Here is a 22,616-nt window from a genome sequence, read left to right as displayed (position 1 = left end):
AGGACAATCAAAAAGTAATACATAGGTTATTTTAGGTATTTTAAGTAAATCAATCTTTTAAAAATATTTTATGATCACTTTCAAATAAGCCATAATATTTTGAAGATGAGCCTCTCTATGGAAATGTAACTTAAGTGAAATATTTTAAAGGAATCTTTTTTCAGAAAATATATTTACATTCACTTTGTATTGATTACTTATCAGTCACCCAACAGAGTGCAATAGTTTAACAGGATTTCTGAGCAGGACCCACCTTACATTGAGGCGTAAATCAAAACAAGTATTTTCTTAAGGTGACTGGAAGGTATAATAAACTTTTATAATATAAAATATACCATATACTATGGTAAATGGGATTGATTCCTTAATTTCTTTCTGATTTGTCATTGTTAGTATACAGGAATGCAAGTGATTTCTGTATACTGATTCTGTATCCTGCAACTTTACTAAATTCACTGATTAGTTCTAGTAATTTTCTGATAGTATTTTTAGGGTTTTTATATATAGTATCATGTAATCAGCAAATAGTGAGAGTTTTACTTCTTCCTTTAGACTCTGGATTTCTTTTTCTTTCTCTTCTCTGATTGCTGTAACTGGGCTTCCACAGCTATGTTGAATAATAGTGGTGAGAATGGACATCCTGACCTCAGAGGGAACGTCTTCAGTTACTCACCACTGAGAATGTTTGCTGTGCGTTTGTTGTATATGGCCTTTATTATGTTAAGGTAGGTTCCTTCTATGCCCATTTTTTGAAGAGTTTTTACCATAAATGGGTGCTGAATTTTGTCAAAAGCTTTTTATGCATCTATTGAGATTATCATGGGGTTTTTATTTTTCAATTTGTTAATACAGTGTATCACGTTAATTGATTTGTGTATATTGAAGTATCCTTCCATCCCTGGGATAAACCCAACTTGATCATGGTATATGATCTTTTTAATGGTTTGTTAAATTCTGCATGCTAGAATTTTGTTGAAGATTTTTGCATCTGTATTCATCATTGATATTGGCCTATAACTTTCTTTTTTCATGATATCTTTGTCTGGTTTTGGTATCAGGGTGATTGTGGCCTTGTAGAATGAGTTTGTGAGTGTCCCTTCCTCTGCAATTTTTGGGAAGACTTTCAGAAGGGCAGGGATTAGCTCTTCTCTAAATGTTTGAAAGAATTCCCCTGTGAAGCCATCTGGTCCTAAGTTTTTGTTTTTTGGGAGATTTTGATCACGGTTTTGAGTTCAGACTTTGTAATCAGCTTGTTCAGACTTTCTATTTCTTTCTGTTTCAGTCTTGGGAGCTTGAACTTTTCTAAGAATCTGTCCATTTCCTCTAAATTGTCCATTTTATTAGCATATAGTTGATCATAATAGTCTCTTACAATCCTTTGCATTTCTATATTGTCTGTTGCAACCTCTCCTTTTTTGTTGATTTTTCTCCACCTTTTTCTTGATGAGTCTGGCTAATGGTTTGTCAATGCTGTTTATCTTCTCAAAGAACCAGTTTTTAGTTTTATTAATCTTTACTATTGTTTTTTCTCTTTTTTTTTCATTTATTTCTGCTCTGATCTTTACGATTTTCCTTCTTCTGACTTTGGGACTTTTTGGTTCTTCTTTTTCCAGCTGCTTTAGATGTAGAGTTAGATTATCCATTTAATGTTTTTCTTGTTTTTTTGAGGTAGGGCTGTACTGCTATAAACTTCCCTTTTAGAACTGCTCTTTCTGCATCCCATAGGTTTTGGGTCATCGTGTTTTTGTTGTCATAAAAGAGGAATATACAACGGGAAAAAGATAGCCTCTTTAATAAGCTGTGCTGGAAGAACTGGATAACTATGTGCAAAAGAATTAAATTACAATACTTCCTAACACCATCAGTTCAGTTCAGTCACTCAGTTGTGTCTGACTCTTTGTGACCCCATGAACCTCAGCATGCCAGGCCTCCCTGTCCATCACCAACTCCCAGAGTTTACCCAAACTCATGTCCATTGACTCAGTGAGGCCATCCAACCATCTTATTTTCTGCCATCCCCTTCTCCTCCTGCCCCCAATCCCTCCCAGCATCAGAGTCTTTTCCAATGAGTCAGCTCTTCGCATCAGGTGGCCAAAGTATTGGAGTTTCAGCTTCAACATCAGTCCTTCCAGTGAACATCTAGGACTGATCTCCTTTAGGATGGACTGATTGGATCTCCTTTGCAGTCCAAGGGACTCTCAAGAGTTCTCCAACACCACGGTTCAAAAGCATCAATTCTTTGGCGCTCAGCTTTCTTTAGAGTCCAACTCACACATCCATACATGACCACTGGAAAAACCATAGCCTTGACTATTTTGTTGACAAAGTGATGTCTCTGCTTTTTAATATGCTGTCTAGATTGGTTATAACTTTCCTTCCAAGGAGTAAGCGTCTTTTAATTTCATGGCTGCAATCACCATCTGCAGTGATTTTGGAAGCCCAAAAAAATAAAGTCAACCACTGTTGCCATTGTTTCCCCATCTACTTCCCATGAAGTGATGGGACCAGATGCCATGATCTTAATTTTCTGAATGTTGAGCTTTAAGCCAACTTTTTCACTCTCCTCTTTCACTTTCATCAAGAGACTCTTTAGTTCTTCTTCACTTTCTGTCCTAAGGGTGGTGTCATCTGCATATCTGAGGTTATTGATATTTCTCCTGGCAATCTTGATTCCAGCTTGTGCTTCTTCCAGCCCAGCGTTTCTTGTGATGTACTCTGCATGTAAGTTAAATAAGCAGGGTGACAATTTACGGCCTGACATACTCCTTTTCCTATTTGGAACCAGTCTATTGTTCCATGTCCAATTCTAACTGTTGCTTCCTGACCTGCATACAGGTTTCTCAAGAGGCAGGTCAGGTGGTCTGGTATTCCCATCTCTTTCAGAATTTTCCACAGTTTATTGTGATCCACACAGTCAAAGGCTTTGGCATAGTCAATAAAGCAGAAATAGATATTTTTCTGGAACTCTCCTGCTTTTTTGATGATCCAGCAGATGTTGGCAACTTGATCTCTGGTTCCTCTGCCCTTTCTAAAACCAGCTTGAACATCTGGAAGTTCACAGTTCATGTACTGTTGAAGCTATTTGTCAGGCCTCCTCAGACAGCCATTTTGCTTTTTTGCATTTCTTTATCTTGGGGATGGTCTTGATCCCTGTCTCCTATACAATGTCACGAACCTCCATCCATAGTTCATCAGCCACTTTGTCTATCAGATCTAGTCCCTAACACCATACACAAAGATAAACTTGAAATATATTAAAGACCAAAATGTAAGACCAAAAACTATAAAACTCATAGATGAAAACATAAGCAGAACACTGTATAACATAAATAATAGCAAGATCATTTATGACCCACCTCCTAGAATGGAAATAAAAACAAAAATAAATAAATAAATGGGACATAATTAACTTGAAAGTGTTTACACAGCAAAAGAAACTATAAACAAGGTGAAAAGACAACCCTCAGAATGGGAGAAAATAATAGCAAATTAAACAACTGACAGATAATTAATTTCCAAAATATATAAGCAACTCATAAACTCAATACCAGAAAAACAAACAACCCAATCAAAAAGTGGGCAAAAGACCTAAACAGATATTTCTCCAAAGAAGACATACAGATGGTAATAAACATATAAAAAGATGCTCAACATCACTCATTATTAGAGAAATGCAAATCAGAACTACAATGAGACATCACTTCACCCCAGACAGAATGGCCAGAATCAAAAAATCCGCAAACAAGTGCTGGAGAGGGTGTGGAGAAAAGGGAACCCTCCTACACTACTGGTGAGAATGTAAATTGGTACAGCCACTATGGAAGACAGTATGGAGATTCCTTTAAAAACTAGGAATAAAGACACCATGTGACCCAGCAATACCACTTCTAGGCATTACCTTGAGGAAATCAAAACTGTAAAAGACACATATACCCCAATGTTAATTGCAGCACTACGTACAATAGCCAAGACTTAGAAGCAACCTAGATGTCCACTGACGGATGAATGGATAAAGAAGCTGTGGTACATACATACAATGGAATATTACTCAGCCGTAAAAAGGAACACATGTCAGTCAGTTCTAATGAGGTGGATGAACCTAAAGCCTATTATACAGTGAAGTAGGTCAGAAAGAGGAAAAAAAAATCCTATATTAACACATATATATGTCATCTAGAAGGATGGTACTGATGAATCTGTTCATAGAACAGCAATGCAGATGCAGACATAGAGAAAAGACTCATGGACAAGGGTAGGGGAGAAGAGGGAGAGGGCGAGACAAATGGGGGAGAAGGTGAGACAAATGGGGGAGAGTAGGATGGATGCATATACACTAACATATGTAAATAGACAGCCAATGTGAATTTGCTGTATGACTCAGGGAACTCAAATTGGGGCTCTGTAATAACCTAGAGGGGTGGGAATGGGTGGGAGGTGGGATGGAGATTCAAGAAGGAGGAGACATATGTACACCTATGGCTTCCCTGATAGCTCAGTTGGTAAAGAATTTGCCTGCAATGCAGGAGACCCCAGTTTGATTCCTGGGTTGTAAGATCCACTGGAGAAGGGATAGGCTACCCTTCCCTTGTGGCTCAGCTGTAAAGAATCTGCCTGCAATGCGGGAGAGCTGGGTATGATTCCTGGGTTGGGAAGATCCCCTGGGGAAGGGAAAGGCTACCCAGTCCAGTATTCTGGCTGGAGAATTCCATGGACAGAGGAGCCTGGTGGGCTACAGTCCATGTGGTCGCAAAGAGTTGGACACGACTGAGCAACTTTCATTTTCATGGTTAATTCATGTGGATGTATGACAGAAACCAAACCAATATTATAAGCCAATCATCAATCAATTAAAAATAAATAAATATTTTTAAAAACATATACCATATACTCTTAGAAATGATATAAAGATAAAAACAATCTCCTAAGGGAATAAAAAAAAAAAAATCCCTAAAGCCTATGGCACTGTGGAGGAAAGCTGGTTGGAGCATCTGAAAGAGTAAGTTTTAAGTTTCTTGATTCTTCCTTAGAGTATCTAGTATAAAGACAAGCATACCGCGGTAGCCTCTCAGTAAATCTTAACTGAATATACTGAACATGCTTAATAATAAATGTTTCTTGAATAAAAGAAAAATAGGCCACTACAGAGACAATTTTTTTCATGGTTCTATTTGTATGTCACGTGAATCAAAAAGGGGCTGTTGGCCAACTTCCCAAAAGAAGGGAGATCATGTTTGCTGATAGGGGCACCGCTAGCAGCTTCATAGTAGTCAGTCCACCTCCCGGGCTTTTGGTCATTAAGATCCAGGATATATTTGAACACTTAAATCGCTTAAGAACAAATAAGACCACTGTCATCATTTTGTACCACTGTCTTCTGCCAGAATTAATTCTAAAGAAACAAAATCAAGAAACCCTACCCGAACAAGCTTTTCTGAGTCCCCTCTCCATTTGCTGACAATGGTAGATGCAGAAATATTAAAGAAGGTGGTTTTGCATTCCGTAGCCACAGCTTTGGCCAGTAAAGTCTTTCCTGTACCTGGAGACACATGTGGGTAAAACATGAGCGACCCTCGAACTCCATCCCTCTGCTGACAGACACAAGACAGTCACACAAGCAGCACAGGAGGGGGTACACAGCGCACGCTGCCCCAGTCCCGAAGGGAAGACAGATGGGGCCACTCATCCTCTGCACACTCACTTCACACCAAGATCCCAGAAGAAAGATTCCTTTACCTGGAGGTCCATAGAGTAGCAGTCCTTTCCAGGGGGAAAGAATTCCTGTAAACAGCTGTGGGTACTGTGGGAGCAAGGAACAATAATGAGGTTTGGTACCTGCAGGGCAGTCTGCACACCCTCAGCTCAGGCAAGCTAGGGGAGCTAGGGTGAAACACACGCAACTCTGGGCCAGCCCCTCCTTTTTTAAGACTGGCTCTCTCCCTCTCTGTATACACACACACACGAGTATCTAGTTTATCTCGATTTGACTTTCACTCTTGATAGGATACACAGCCGAAATGTTTTGCTTTTTAAAAGAGCAGTTATTTTAAGGAGAAGAAAGGCATGTATAGGTACTATCCCCTCCATTGCTGTAGTCACTGCTCACATGCAAGTAACCATTTCCCCCCAAGTTCAAGCAGTCTTTTGAATGTTGTGAAGCAGGTGCGCTCTATAAGATGCCAACTTTTTAAAACCAATATAGAAAGGTGTATGTGAGTAAAGTTCAACGTTATGGTGAAGCCTGATTTGGAAGCTGAGAACGTGCAATGCACAATACATAATGAGACACCGACTCCAAACAGGACATGCATGGACTTCAGTGAATCTCTCCTGTTAGTTCAAATTCAAACCATCTGGAGTTGGTAAAGGACAAGAGAGAAGGAAAAGAAACAGTAAAATCATAACTAGCTATTAGCTTCTTGCTGACACTAATTCAAAATCTTGACATTGTATGGAACTTCAAATACCATGGCGACAACACATCCAGAGAGTCTCAATGAATGCTCTAGCCTTTTGCACAAGAAGACTTGAACAATGGAGCTACTCAGAGGAAGCAGGGAATACCTTTCTACTTCTTCTGACCACCACTGTAGTTCCTCCCCCATGTGTCTGAACACAGGAAGGAAGAAAGGAAAGACGGCCCAAATGGACTGATTTTGTCTCATTTGAATAGAAGCATCCAAAAATCAGGGGCTGCAAGGTCTCAGGGGTAAGAATAAACAGGTTATTCAAGAAAGCAAATTTGTAATCCTGACTGCAGGAGATCACCAAAACTGGCCACTAATTATTTGCAGCTGCTACATCAAGTTCAGTTCAGTTCAGTTCAGTCGCTCAGTCGTGTCCGACTCTTTGCGACCCCATGAATTGCAGCACACCAGGCCTTCCTGTCCATCAAGAGGCAGAGGATATTTCTCCACCACTTGAATCTGGACTTGGCCTCATGAATTTGGCCAGTGGGGCATTAGCAGGTAGAAGAAGAGACTTGAAAATATAAGGTATATGAAAAGAGACATGGGAAAGGCTCAGCAATTGGGCCCTTTCTTGCTTCTGTCTGGGAACTCGATGACACCACGTGAACAAGACTGGGCTCTCCTGCTGGAGGATGAGAGGCAGAGAAAGGTCTCAGGTGCCCTGGTGACCCCAGCTTTGCCAGGCTCTCCATCTTCTCCAGACAGACTGGCTGATACCCCAAACATGTGAGTGAGCCCAACCAAGGTCACGCGGAAAAGCGTAAGCTGGCCCTGCCGAGCCCAGCCCCAAATGCCCACCCACAGAACCGCTGCAAACAAGGAAATGAGTGTGGCTCTAAGGCACTAACTGTTGGGGTGGTCTGTTACACAGCAAAAGCCATGTGGTACGCTGACCTCATCGCCACTGCTGTAAACCTAACATGGAGTCTTGCTTTCTGTATTTCTTCCTGTTTAGTATCAAACCAGTCAATCCTAAAGGAAATCAACCCTGAATATCCATTAGAAGGACTGATGCAGAAGCTGAAACTTCAATATTTTGGCTACCTGATGCAAAGCACCAACTCATCGGAAAAGACCCTGACGCTGGGAAAGATTGAGGGCAGGAGGAGAATGAGGAGGCAGAAGATGGGATGGCTGGATGGCATCATCGACTCAGTGGACATGAGTCTGAGCAAACTCCAGGAGATGGTAAAGGACAGGGAAGCCTGGTGTGCTACAGTCCATGGGGTCGCAAAGTCAGACATGACTTAGTGACCGAACAACAACAACAACACTGACCTTACCGCCACTGGTGTAAACCAAACGTGGAGTCTCGTTTTTCTGTTTTTCTTCCTGTTTAGTGAGTCACTCTGCACAAAGGTTTGTCAGCAGTAAGCAATGAGCACAACTCAATGGCTCTACCAGCTGGTTCCCTGGAAGGGGCTGTCTAGTCTTTACAACCAGCCGAAAGCAAAGCCCCCAATGATGGGAGTACGGGGGGTGAGGCGGGGGGAAATCCACACAAACGCAGTCAGATGCTCTCTCCTATGGCAGGTATTTTTACTATAATAAGTATATTTAGGGAGATAGTCTGATAGTAACTGACTAATCATATAGACTACGGAGTCTTAGATCTTAAATTACCTCTTAGAGGAGACACCTGCCTTCAACCAATATGTAACATGATTTCAAATGGCCTAGAATGGACAGAGCCTTGGTGCTTCCGTGTTGACAAAATATTGTGACATAGGCAAAAAGTGAATGTATGACCAGTAAACACATGAAAAGATGCTCAACATCACTAATTATTAGAGACATGCAAATCAAAAGTATAATGAGGCATCACCTTACACCAGGCAGAACGGCCATCATCAAAAAATCTACAAACAATAAATACTGGAGAAGATGTGGAGAAAAGGGAACCCTCCACTGTTGGTGGGAATGTAAAATGAGAACGGATATAGCCATTATGGAGAACAGTATGGGGATTCCTTAAAACACCAGGAATAAATCTACCATATGACCCAGCAACCCCACCACTGGGTATGTACGATGCAAAAACCATAATCAAAAAAGACACATGTACTCCAGTGTTCACAGCAGCACTACTGACAATAGCCAGGACATGGAAGCAGCCCAGATGTCCATCGACAGATGAATGGGTAAAGAAGATGTGGTGTATACCTACAAGGGAATATTACTTAGTCGTAAAGAAGAATGAATCTGAGTCAGTTCTAGTGAGGTAGATGAACTTAGAGCTTGTTATACAGAGTGATGTAAGTCAGAAAGAGAAACACAAAATATAGGATATTAATGCACATAAATGGAATCTAAAAAATGGTGCTGAAGAATCTGTTTGCAGGGAAGGAATGGAGATGAGGACGTAGAGAATGGACTTGTCGACACAGTGGTGGAGGGAGAGTGGAACAAATGGAGAAAGAAGCATCAACGTACGCACGCAGCTGTATCAGCTGCAAGAAGGACAGCTGGTGAGAAGTGCCGTTTAGCACAGGGAGCCGTCTGGTGCTCTGTGATGACCTGGAGGGATGGCATGGGGGGAAGAAGGGGAAACTCGGGAGGGAGGGGATGTATGTATAATTATGGCTGATTCACACTGTTGTACTGCAGAAATCAATACAATATTGTAAAAAAATTTTTAATATATTTAAATTAAAAAAACACAGAGTCAATTTGTGAACAGAAAATCACCCTTTCTCTTCCTGATAGGTGAGCTTGCCCCATGGATAATGGACAGAAATTGGGCCTCCCAAGAGGCCTCCCATCCTTACCCGTATAGGATACACAACAGCTTCTTTGACTAACTGCTTGGCTGCATCGAGTCCAATAATGTCATTCCACTTTATGTTTGGATTATGGAGATAAATGTCCTGCAATGCACATTTGATCATTCTGTTAAAACTATAATGTTCTCCTTCACAGCTGTAATAAACACAGGGGCAGCAGAATACTTGACTTGCGATAGGACATAAAGTGCTTACGATAAAAAAAACTTTTCGTATTAGGTATATATGTATATATATATTGTAATTTGAAGTTAGTTCACCAAAGGGATGCCATGAAAATATTTAGTGATTTTCCCTGAAGAAGATATTCATAATATAATACTGTACTTTTAGGGTTAAAAAAAAAATCTCCTAGGGACTTCTCTGGTGGTCTAGTGGTTAAGATTCTGGGCTCCCAAAGCAGGGGGAGCCCTGCTCAATCCCTGGTCAGGGAACTAGAACCCACATACCACAACGAAGACCTGGTGTAGCCAAATTAAACATATAGGTATGTATGTACATGTGTGTGCGCTGGGTTGCTTTATTTGTGTCTGACTCTTTGCGGCCCTATGGATGGTAGCCCACCAGGCTCCTCTGTCCGTGGGATTTCCCAGGCAAGAATACTGGAGTGGGCTGCCATTTACTTGTATATATATGCTATATATATATGTATGTAGATATACAAATATTAGCTAAATATACAAAATAGATATGCATGTGTGTGTGTATATATATATATATGAAAGGGAAAGTGTTGGTCAGTTGTGTCCAACTCTTTGCAACCCCATGGACTGTAGCCCGCCAGGCTCCTCTGTCCATGGAATTCTCTAGGCAAGAACACTGGAGTGGGTTGCCATTTCCTTCTCCAACATATACACACACAAAATAAAGGGCTTCCCAGGTGGCTCAGTGAAGAATCTAACTGCCAGTGCAGGAGATGTGTGTTCAATCCCTGAGTTCGATCCCTGAGGTCAGGAAGATCCCCTGGAGAAAGAAACAGCAACCCACTCCGGTATTCTTGCCTGGAAAATCCCATGGACAGAAGAGCCTGGCAGGCTACAGTCCATGGAGTTGCAAAAGAGTAGAACATGACTTCGCGACTAAACAACAACAATAATACAACATAAAATTTACCAAAAAGAAAAAATCTCCGAACAGTGGACTATACCCGTCTTCAGTCAATACCAAACCATGCTGATTTACGACTGTAATCAAAGAAGCTACAGAACATGCCACAAATTACATTAGCTTTTAATCCGAAACATAGTTCCTAGGTGGTGCCTGGACTCTCTCCTGCTCCTTGATCTCAACAACACTTTCTAATTTGCTACATAAAAGAGATAATGCTCCTCTGAAACCAATTTCTCTTTTTCCCTAGTGATTGCTCCCTACTTCCATCAGGAGCAATTGCTTCTGCAAAATCCAAGGAAGCCAACAACCAAGTGAAAATACAGTTTTCCCCTCACAGAGTAGAGCCCCATAGCAACCACAGAGGATTATCAATTAAGGTAGCTTTTACTGATAACTAATTTGCAGTCTCCAAACTTCAATTTCACGAGATGCTCGGAACAGTCACTCAGGGGCTTTTCTCAGTGGAACTGTATTGGGCAAACTTGTCTAGAGTGTTATAGCAAAAAGAAAAACAAAAAACAAAAAAACCCACCTCCCTTCCACAGTCATTCTGCGTGACTACAGAACAATCTGGAAACTAATTTTATATTTATTTTATTTTTAAAAAAGTGATATATGCACATGATTCAAAAACATAAAACCAGGGACTTCCTTGGTGGTCTAGTGGTTAAGAATCACCCTCTCAATGCAGGGGACGTGGGCTTGATCCCTGGTCTGGGACTGAGATTCCACGTGCCAAGAGGCCACTAACCCCAAGTGCCAACTAAGCCCAAGTGTTACAACTACTGAGCCCTCACACTGCAACAAAAGATCCCCCATGATGCAATGAAGATCCTGTGTGCTGCAACTGAGACCTGGTGCAACCGAATAAATAAATCTATATAATACGTAAAAACATATTTTTTAAATGCTGGTGAGATGCTATGCCCCCACTCAGTCCCCCATCCTCCCAGGTCCCTCCACAAGGGGTGACAGCGTTTCTTAGAGAAACTCTTTACGCAGGTGATTTTGATACGGCGTGATATGTAGGATCCATTCCTGGCTGAGATGACAAAGATCTCAGTCTTCCCAAATCTCGGGAGAACCACCCCGTCTTGAAAGGACCAGCCACTCAGTATTATTACCACACTTTCTTAGGAAAAGCTTTGCACACAATGGGCATTCACTGGAGTTCAAGGCATCCATCAGTCACAGCAGTATCTCTTGTCATCATCAAGCACTGACACTGAATTCCACATGGTAGTGTTTATAATTTCCCAGTAGGAAGCTCCTCCTAATCTCAGTCAAAAGTTATCAGAACTCAATAGAACTGCCTCAGTGGGAGATGAGCTCCCCATCCCTGTCGGCTTTCAAGCAGAGTCCATATGACTGCCTCTCACAGTTCTGTAGAAAGGATTCCAGGTGGAATCATTCCAGGCCACTTCTACTCCACAACTATATCACCACTAGTCACGGTATCCATTTGCAAAGACAGTAACAAGACTTGATTTGGGGGTATAACAATGTTTTTCTCTGCTCTCTTATGCATCCTAATTACCATAGCCTGGCTTGACCCCTCATCCTCTCACTGACAATAACTCCTGAGCTGGTCTTCCTATCTCCATTTCTCTGATGGCCTTCCACACTGTCATTAGAACAAGCTGTCTAAAAGCACATTTGATTATCCCGTTCTCCTGATGGACGCCTTTCAGAGATTCTCCATCTGATATAGACTGAGCCCAGCCTCAGGTACTGTTCACAGCGCCCTAACACGCAGGAACCCCAGCCTCGCTCTCCAGTCCCTTCTCCCGCAGTTTCTAACGGTGTTTCAGTTGGATCCCCAGAAACACTGCATAGGCACTACAACTCACTTGTCTGTACCTCTGCCCAGAACGCCTCCCCTCCGCCCTCTTCTACCCTTTCTCATGGGCTATTTCCTGTGTCTCTTCTTCCCTAAGAAGATACAGATCCTTTCCAGCTACCGTTCACCTTTGTGCTTCCAGCCGCCAGCACGTGCCTGACACATCAGAGGCATGCAGGGGACACCCGCTAGGCTAAATGGAGACCTGGGGACCTTAACGACCTCGGAGCAGCTGTGCAAATTTTGCATCATTTTAAACATCCAGAAAGGAGCCTGCCTAGGTTTCAGTCTTTCATTAAATATGAGATCACTGGAGATTAGAAAAATCTCCTGTAACTCAGGAATCTATTCTGTTACCAAGGAACTTGCCCCAAGTCACAGAGTAAAAAAGAGGAGGATCTAGAAATCAAATCCAGGTCAATCTATTCCCAAGCTTGTGTGTCATCAACCACTAGATTTCACTGCCTTTAGGTCCTGGGGGACCAAGCTTGAAAAAAAAATCAGTCCTGTAGATGGTAAGATCTTTCCTACTAATCTGTTTCTTCATGAAAATTTCCAGTTATGAAACCAGACTCCCGACATCTCTATTTCTAGGCTTAGACTGTTTAAACAAAACACAGACGTCCTCTCTCCTTCTCTAAGAGGCTTTCTTTCCTTAAATCTTGGCTTAGCTCTAAAACCATTCACCTGTCCCTTCCTTTCTAAGTCCTTTTCTCTTTGGGTTTTCTTGGCCTCTATAGTGAGATGGTGGGCTTTTTGTATTGTAATTTTATGATTCTATAATTTATTCATCATGCATTATTGTGCCTCTAAACAATATGAGTGCCTTCGCAAGTGGGGGCACTTTATAAATAAATGATCATATTTATTGTTATTAATAAAAGCAGCAGCCCACAATGCTCCTGGAGCCCCAGTCTGCCTCCGTAAATTTGTGAATTGAATATCAGATCTTACCCGGCTCACCACGGCTGCCAATTCTCGCATCTCACTGTTAATGCCAATAAATGCGCTCAGAGGTTTCAAGAGTCGTTCCTAATGATGAGGGTAGAAAGCCTCACGTTACAATATGGCTTCACCACTTAGGAAGGAAAACAGGGCACAGAGCTCCATGACACAAACGGTGGCAGGTCGCTGTGACCTTTAACTGGATCTCAAGGCTCCTCTGGACTCAAAACTGTGCTCCAGAATCTCATCTGGATTTGGGCAGTTTGCAAGATGGATGTCCCGTCCTAGCCACTTACTGAGGGGTCTGGGTTACAGTCGAAGCTGTTCAAGCCAAGTTCACTGGTTGCTCCTTTGATGGCATCTGTGAGCAGCCCTCGGAAGTCAATGATTGGGCCCTGAAAGGGAGTAATAGTTATTGCAGCGGCCATTAAAACAGGAGGGGAGACTGTCCTTAATAGCTCGGCTTCATTAAATCAAGACACATTTATGTACCATGGTCTGCAGTGCAAACTTAAAGTAAAGCTTTAAGAGGAAGCTATGCTAATAATGAACAAGATGATTTCCTCAGGTTGGGGCACTCCAGGAAAAAAAGAAAAAACACATTATAAATAAATTTTCCACAATGAAGTTGGCTTGAATAAAATTCCCGAGCATTTTTCAGCTCCTGATGCACCACCAGTTTTCTACGTGTCCAATTCCCCTGTATCATCTTTCTTTTAAAATATTCCACACATGGGAAGAACTCATTGGCACAAGAATAATGATAGTTCCTATCTGCTGACTATACTGTACCTTCATCACTCAGGAGAGTGCCTGGCACAAATCAGGTGTGCGAGGTACCTGCTGTGGATTACTGCCAATTCTTATAACACTTCTGCTAGTCGGGAGTGGCATCCTCGCTTCACAGATGTGGAGGTAAGCCTAGAGAAGTGAAATGCTCTACCCAGGGTCCCACAGCTAACAAGGAACTTAAGACCAGGATTCAAACCCAGATATCTATCTCCCATACCCAGCCTTCTTCTGATGCCACTGTCCCTCTATAGAAAGAAGGAAAAAGCAAGGATACTTGTCAAAATTAAATGACAGTAACAGTAGCCAACACTCACCGAGTGTTTATCGTGTGCTCTCTGTTCCTTATGACATTGGAGGTGCACACTCTGATTATTTCCATTTCACAGATGAGAGAAATGAGGCTTGGAGAGATCTAAAAACTGGCCCAAGAATCAGTCAGGAAGGTGAGACGTGGGATTTGAACCTAGGCAGGCTGACTTCAAAGCTGGTGCCTTGAGAACAATACACCTAGTAAATCTGCAAAGGGACTTGGGTATCGTGAGCTTTGGAGGCTCTGAGATCGGGCACCTCTGAGATGACAATGAAGCGCCAGTTTTTGGAGATGGGCCCCTGACTATAACCCCTTCTTAAGCTCATGAAACGTTAGGCAGAAACTGTCCAAAGCTTAACCTGAGGGCATTTCTGCTGCAAACAGAATTTATAGCCAGATTCTTTCAAAGGTTAAGTGCTGGATTAAACAGCCCCTTCCTTGATCTGATTAGAAATACCCGTTCATATCAACGTGAGATGTTCCTAAGAGCAACTAATGCTGCAACACTGCTGGGCACAAAAGTGACTGGAAAACGTGATAAGGTAGGAATGGTGAGCAGGGAAGTGCTTCTTTGTGGGCGGCACTGATCGGAATGTGTCATCTCCAGCATTCACCCATATAATTGAGGCCCTAAAAGGAGCCAATTCCCCTTGATTTCCAGGGAGGTGCTCCCCATTTCCCTCCAGACACACACATCCAGAGTTAAGTTTGCCTGAGAAGCGCTGGCTAGAGGTGAGTCAGTAGTCCCATAGGATCGAAGAAAGAAAGGTAACTCTGAATGGAACTCAGTCCTCAAAGTTACAGTCAAGAGAAACACACTGGTGTCGATGCTGCTTTTTATGTCCAAGTGACACATTTTTACCTGCCTGTAGCCTACAGCTACCCAAACTGGGTCTTTTCTGTTCGAAAAACTCTTACACACAAATCAGGACATGAAGTTCATTAGGAAAGCAGTAGAAATGACTATCGAGGACAAGATCAACCTTATATCAACTGAGGTTCACATGAAATTATATTCAAATCTGGAGCCATATCTCCAAGGAGAAAGGGACACTGCTAGTCAACTCCCACTGACAGGGCAGAAAGGAATGAATGTGAGGCCACAACTCCTTAAATAATGCAGACAGTTGATCACTGTAACCACAGGATTTTTAAGCTGAAAGGAACCAAGCCATCTCTTCCAAACCCCACAATTTATAAATGGGAAACTGAGCCCTTTGGAGATGGAGCCACTAATTCAAATCTACCCATCCAGAAGGGAGACCTGGTCCAGGACCTCAGGGTTTCATCCTCAGCCCATCTCTTCCCAGTTCACCCCATAGCCAACCTTTGATCATCACATACTACCTTATCTGTTTGAGAAATGTTAACACTCAAAATTTTTCATTTTCAGAAAGAACAGGGAAATTCCCCATTCAGTGTTTGCTTCATGAGTCCCGCTTACTTTTTGTGGACGGACGTTTTCTTCTCCACTGCCTTTGTTGATTCCAGATATACTTAAGCCAAAGTCAGCATTCTCCTTGTGAGTGTGATTGACAACGTCCTGGAGAAAGAGGAAGAGAAGTGAGAAGTCAGCGACAGAAAGCAATTTTGAGATGCTGGCTGCAGCTGCCTGTCCTGTCGTCCCAAATCCTTCTGCAAATGGGGACCTTCATGTGTGATTCCACCACTTTTGTGCAGACCCAACAAGACGAATAAACTCTGCTTGTGCTGGGTGGGAGGAGCTGTCCCAGGAAGCCACAGGCTCTGAGACCCACAAACAGTGGAAGAAATGGCTGGGCCTCCACCCACCTCCCTTCACAGGCCTGTCTTTTCTCCTGGGACCAGAGGTGTTTGTGGCCAGGGGTGGCTGAGTTTGGAAACACAGCAGTCAACAGGCAGCCAGCCTCCTGTGGGATTCATCCTGCCCCCTCCCGCTTTACTTTGCTTCCACCTGAGCCAGTCTACAGTGGCCAGGACCACACAACCCCCTTGAAGATGAGAGATTCCCTCTGACCCTTACTGAGTTGTGAGATAATGACTTTCTATCCCCCTGGACAGCTCTGACATGCATTCTTCCCTTTCCTCTTCACCATTTCCATTGGTTCTCTTTCCTTCAAACCTGGTTGGTATGTTTTGTCCTGTACCGAAGTTTCTCAGCATGGGTTTCACTCGCCTGCTGGGCTCTCTCTCTCCTCTTGCTTGCCCATCTCTCCCCACAGAAAGCCAAGTGTGGAGGTGTGGGTTAGCGACCCACCATGTGTGCCTTGGAGAAACCCAACAGGAGACTTGAAGCCCAGCCACACCAAGACCACCCCAACCTACACTTAGGACCCCAGGGATACACTGTGGGATGGGAAGAGCTGGCACCTCCAGCTTCCTCAAGAGGAAGACTGAGCCTTGTGGGAACCAGGCCCTCCTGCTCTGACTGGGCCTAGGATTCACCCCTCAAGGCTTGTCGCCCAGCACTCAGACAGGCCGAAAGTTTGTGGGGAGGAAGGAGCCCTCCTTCCAAGTACTGGAAGAAACTCTGTAACTGAACAAAATCAAACTGTCCTCAATGAACAAATAAACGTGACTATTTCCTTGGGGCTGTTTCTCAGCCACCTGTAATGGTACTGGAGCCAAGCAAAGCCATCCCAACCTGTTTGGGATGCTCCACGTGGAGGGGCCTGGCGTCCCCGGGCTTTCCCACGGTGGTTTTGGACCGCGGCCTCTGCTGGTTGATCTTGGGAAGATTCTGACAACTGTCGGTCATCACCCTAGGGCAGGGAACAAAGACCTTGGAGGAAATCCTGTTAACTGAATCTGAGATTGCAAACACCTCACACAGTGCATTTAAGGAGAGTTCTGGAAAGATCTGCAGGCACAAATCCATCTGGACTGTCCTCCCACCCAGTCCGGCCCAGCCCTGCCCATCTTCAGTCTACCTCCCAGGTCTAAGGCGGGGCTAGAGGGTCCACCGCCTCCTCTCATGACACAACCTCTCATTTCAATAACTGTTTAGAGTATAGATTATATACAAATGCCATGCATCATTTTTCTAGCTATCTTTCTTACAGCCAACAATTTTCCACCCAACGTCAATGGTTGCCATGTATAAACAGCTACCCAGAGAGGAGCTGAAGAAACCCCCTGCTGCCCCATGCCACCCTGCTCCAGGGCTAAAGGAGCAAGGCGCTCCCACACAGTCGCTCCCAGAGCGTCCCGCCAGATACGGAGTGCTGAGGAGGTCCCAGGGATGAACCTGCGGCTGAAAAGCAATCAGGTTTCCATACGCATTCCGAAGCTGCCTCTTAAAATGCACCTCACTGTTTCTGCTCACAAGTAGTTATCATTTATTACCGGAGTCTGACTAGCTTTATGGAAACTATAAAGGAAAGAAGAACACTTTGGTGAAAACAAAGAGACTGTTCGGAAAAAACTGCATGAAAGCAAAGGTAGCCTCAGGCTGAGGGACCCCGTGACCGTCATGGTGAAGTAGGCTCGGGCTCCATAGCTCTTCTTTAAATGACGCCAAAGGTCTTCACTTTTAAAAGATGAGGCGGCTAAGTCCCTTCCTTCTCAGGCTGCAGACAAGGGACTTGGAGTCACAGAGCAGGGAGTCCATGGGACTCCCAGAAGCTCTCGAGGGCCCAGTGAGTTACCTACGATCACAATCTAAGTTTTCTTCTTTTAATTGTGTCCTAAGATTTTTTTTTTAAACTTTGCTCACGGCCTGAGTGATTGTGTGGTCTCCACTGGAAGCCCACTGCCACTTTCCCCTGAGGTCTGGGCTTTCCTGTAATAGCAAAGAGCACAGGTCTTGATGCCCCACAGCTGTGCGGTCCTGGGCACTTTGTGAACAGGCTCTGCTGACAGGCGTGTGGCCCGGAGTGGGAGGAGGGGAACGCGGGGGACACTGAGGCAAGTGTCAACCCAGAAGAGTCAGGAGACAGAGGGGCTCCAGTCAGATACCATGACTCCCAGATGAGACTGGGATTTGAGAAGCTGGAGAAAGAAATACAAGGTGAGTGTGAGAAAAGGAGAGGAATGGAAAGACCTGACTCCCTCCAGACTGTCAGGACGTGATCTAGGGTACACAGAGAAATGACCTTTACGATTCAAAAAGGAAAAATATTTCTGGGGAGGTGCTTACTATGTTCTGGGAACTCACTATGTGTCAGACTCTTGCTCCAAGCTTGTAAGTGGCAGAGCCAGGAACTGAACCTGGATCTTTTGGTCTCTGAGGTCCATACTTTTCATACCACCTAGTCTAGAAAGACAAAGCATCGGCGGATGCAATTCTTGGTGGTAAAAGCAGAGAGCCGACAGTGGTCCACGCCCTGGCTGTCTGTAACATAAGGGGAGCCCATGGCTGGCCCCCCAGGGTCACAGGACCATGGTCTGATATTGCTGCTTGGCAGATATGGAGCCGTACCGCAGAATCTTCTGGAAACGGATCCCACAAACTCTTAAGGGTTGAGTTGGTCAAGATGAATTACCATTTACTTTACCTTCTGGTCTTCCCTCCACTTCTTTGAGGTAAACTGTTTTCTGCTGTGGCAAAACAAATATCAAAAGGAGAAGGAAATATAAATTTTTAAGAGAAAGTGATTTTTCAGGTATGTTTGTCCTTTTACATTGTTCTTAAAATTGGTGCTACATGCAGAAACTGTAAGCTATTCTCATCTAGAGGGGAATGGAATTACCAGCAAAGAGAAAGAAGCCGAAGCTTCCCAAGCATTTCCACACAAAGAACCCAAAGGCCTCAGAAGATATTAAACGTGTTGGGAGACCACAGACTCGGTGGCAGCTCCAGTGTGGGCTGCTTTATAGTTACCATTTCATTAAGTTTTCATGAACTTGACACGATTTTGCTGTGGTCCCTGGGACATGGCTCAGACGGTAAAGAATCTGCCTGCAGTGCAGGAGACCTGGGTTCGATCCTCGGGTCAGGAAGACCCCTGAAGGAGGGAATGGCCACCCACTCCAGTATTCTTGCCTGGAGAATTCCATGGACAGAGGAGCCTAATGGGCTACAGTCCATGGGGTTGTAAAGAACTGGACACAACTGAGCAACTAACACTTTTGCTTTCACTTTCTGGGACACCAGAATGGAACACTTCAGTCAAACCCTGCCCGTTTACCTTAAACTAAAGACACTGTGCCCAATATCCCAGGAGAGTGTGGTTCCAAGCTAGAACTAGCATTAAAATCAAGTCATGTCAGTAACAGTCCTGTGGCCCAGTGATTAGGAGTCTCTGCTTTTTTCTGTCAAAACCCAGATCCATCAACCAGCCACGGATGTAGAGCTATGAACCCTGAACTGGAAGAGAGTGCAGATGAAACCTCTCTTGCTCTCTCGGACCCCTTCCAGCTCTGTGATTCAGCCCTGGCTATTTTTAATTGACGTTCCTTTTGGTTTCCTGGTCCCTACATGAAATGTTAAAGTCTGTGGCTTAACAAGTGCCTTGTAAACAGGACAATGATCTCCCTTGGTTTATAATTACTTCCCCCACTTACAGACTTCTAAGTCAATGTCACTACAAAACACAGGGCCCTAACTTTAGATCTTCCCTCCAGCCAGCCTCCTTGACTGCTAACCTATACTGGGTCTTTGCATTATATTGATCATTATCTGGATTGATGGCTTTCAGAAGCATTTCATTATCTATACATGAGCTATTAGCCTCACCAATACTCATTTTCATGTTATTTTCAAGATAGATAATAGGTCTTCCCAACAAGAAAAAAGTCTTCTGTCATTTACTGTCTTCCAACAGCTCTTTCCATCTCTAAAGAAATGAAAGTAATGTTGATCTTCTAAAAAGTACCTGCGACACGCTGGGGTTTTGTTTTCATTGCCCTAAACCATACAGTCCTCAAGCAAATGCCGACATGACAAAAAGGGACATCAGTGTCCAGACGACCATGTTTAAATCATCTGCACTGGATCTAAAAGAGGCTACAGAATCCTTCTGGTCTATTCTTTCAGTGTAGGGTGGAGGACATCCTCTATCTGGGAATAAAATGAGGAAGACACACAGAACTTAAAGATGAGACAGCACCTTACTTCTAGAAAATAGCCACGTACCTGTGTCTGATGCCTTTTTGACAATTTTGGGGTATTTCTGAAACTTTACAAAATAATAGCTCTCATATTCCATCAAAATAGTTTCAAGATCAACGTTGTCACACACTTGAAAGCGTCGTAACCCCATTTTAGTTTCTTGCTCCAAAGCATTGGCTGCATCAATATATCTGGCCATTTCACAAAAGAAAGAAAAAAATTAACTCTAGGTAAAGAGAATAAAGGCAAAGTCCAAAGAAACTCAATACAAATAGTAAGCGTATATTAAAGAGTACATTAAACAAAAACTAGAACATACAAGGTTTGCCTGTATAGTAAAGAGCTCCACCACATAGGTTAAGTATATCCAAACACTGTCTTTCAAAACATTTTGGGGACTTCCGCAGTGGTCCAGCAGCTAAGACTCTGCACTCCCAATGCAGGGAGCGTGGGTTCGATCCCTGCTCGGGGAACTAGGTCCCACACGCTGCAACTAAGAGTGCACATGCCACAGCGAAAGACCCCACATGCCTCAGCGCAGACGGAAGACTCCAGGGGCCACAACTAAGACAGAGCACGGCCAAGTCAACACGTAAATAAAAATTAAAAAGACATTTTGGAAGAACTTCAGTTCAGTTCCGTCGCTCAGTCGTGTCCGACTCTTTGCAACCCCATGAATTGCAGCACGCCAGGCCTCCCTGTCTATCACCAACTCCCAGAGTTGACTGAGACTCACGTCCATTGAGTCAGTAATGCCACCCAGCCGTCTTATCCTCTGTCGTCCCCTTCTCCTCCTGCCCCCAATCCCTCCCAGCATCAGAGTCTTTTCCAGTGAGTCAACTCTTCGCATGAGGTGGCCAAAGTACTGGAGTTTCAGCTTTAGCATCATTCCTTCCAGTGAACACCCAGGATGATCTCCTTCAGAATGGACTGGTTGGATTTCCTTGCAGTCCAGGGGACTCTCAAGAGTCTTCTCCAACACCACAGTTCAAAAGCATCCATTCTTCAGTGCTCAGCTTTCTTCATAGTCCAACTCTCACACCCATACATGACCACTGGAAAAACTATAGCCTTGACTAGACGGACCTTTGCTGGCAAAGTAATATCTCTGCTTTTCAATATATTATCTAGGTTGGTCATAACTTTCCTTCCAAGGAGCAAGCGTCTTTTAATTTCATGGCTGCAATCACCATCTGCAGTGATTTTGGAGCCCAGAAACATAAAGTCTGACACTGCTTCCACTGTTTCCCCATCTATTTCCCATGAAGTGATGGGACCAGATGCCATGATCTTAGTTTTCTGAATGTTAAGCTTTAAGCCAACTTTTTCACTCTGACAAAATGTGGTCCACTGGAGAAGGGAATAGCAAACCACTTCAGTATTCTTGTCTTGACAACCCCATGAACAGTATGAAAAGGCAAAATGACAGGATACTGATAGAGGAACTCCCCAGGTCGGTAGGTGCCCAATATGCTACTGGAAGTACTTAAAAGTCAAATAAGTAAATCAACTAAGAAAATATCTTGTAATTTACTTTCATTCATGTTTAGCCAAAGATGGTTATTTGCCCAACTTGCTTACTTCTTTATTTACTAGTATTCATTTCAGGTAACATTTGACAAGTGATAAAACCCCAGTTTAACCACAATAGGCAAGGCTTGCCGTCACTGAAGTAGCTGAAAAGAATATGTCACGTGCTCCGAAGGGGATTCCAAAAATCTGTTGATCGACATCACTAAGGAAATTTAGTATAAGAAAGTGTCATCTACTTGGATGTATTGTTTCTGATAATTTCTTCATTGGTCACAGATTATACCACCAGCTTCCTCTGTATGCATGTAGTGTCAGCACCAGGGGTCCCTCGCTCACTTTAACCTGGTCAGTCAGAGGCTGTCTGACTTAAGTGGTCTTAGCAATAAAAGCAAGCTCCTTGTCTCACAATCCTCTGAAAGTGGAAAAACTCTGGTTTTAATCTGAGTCCTCAACCTCTTTGAAAACCAAAAACTCTCTCCTGAAAAACATGCAAATACGTACAAATTAGCATATAATTTCAGGAACTCATCCAAAGACCTCAGATTGAGGACTCCAGTTAGAGTTCTTTCTCTTTGATTTCAACTCTGGGAACATATAGAGGAGAAAACTTTCCTTTTTTTTTATCATGCTTCCTTCTGTGTTCCAGATTCAGATCAGTTAGAGGACTAAACTTTCTTAAAAGAGGTTGCCATGACTATTTCAAGTACCTTGCTTAATTTAAAGAATTTGCAAACGTGAATTGATCAGGTCAGTCAGCTTCTATACTCCTTAATGGCTCATCAGGCTTCTATCCTATGTCTTAATC

At 43.3% G+C, this 22,616-nt stretch overlaps 1 protein-coding gene across 1 annotated transcript in view; it reads right to left on the bottom strand.

The window, feature by feature from the left end:
* KATNAL2 (katanin p60 subunit A-like 2) overlaps positions 1–22,616 on the bottom strand; it is a 110,837-nt gene that overhangs the window by 27,307 nt on the left and 60,914 nt on the right. The window contains exons 3-11 of the mRNA XM_010840958.1: positions 20,303–20,469; positions 18,723–18,765; positions 16,871–16,988; positions 15,692–15,790; positions 13,442–13,540; positions 13,155–13,232; positions 9,236–9,334; positions 5,734–5,797; positions 5,418–5,536 (exon numbers count right to left, since the gene is read on the bottom strand). Coding sequence (XP_010839260.1) covers positions 5,418–5,536; positions 5,734–5,797; positions 9,236–9,334; positions 13,155–13,232; positions 13,442–13,540; positions 15,692–15,790; positions 16,871–16,988; positions 18,723–18,765; positions 20,303–20,469 — 886 coding nt within the window. The remainder of the gene's footprint in view (positions 1–5,417; positions 5,537–5,733; positions 5,798–9,235; positions 9,335–13,154; positions 13,233–13,441; positions 13,541–15,691; positions 15,791–16,870; positions 16,989–18,722; positions 18,766–20,302; positions 20,470–22,616) is intronic.

The sequence above is a fragment of the Bison bison genome, unplaced genomic scaffold, assembly GCF_000754665.1.
Source record: "Bison bison bison isolate TAMUID 2011002044 unplaced genomic scaffold, Bison_UMD1.0 scf7180017864153, whole genome shotgun sequence".
Classification (NCBI taxonomy): Eukaryota; Metazoa; Chordata; class Mammalia; order Artiodactyla; family Bovidae; genus Bison; species Bison bison.
Note: the sequence above shows the minus strand (reverse complement) of the source record. Positions and strands in the feature narration are given on the sequence as shown.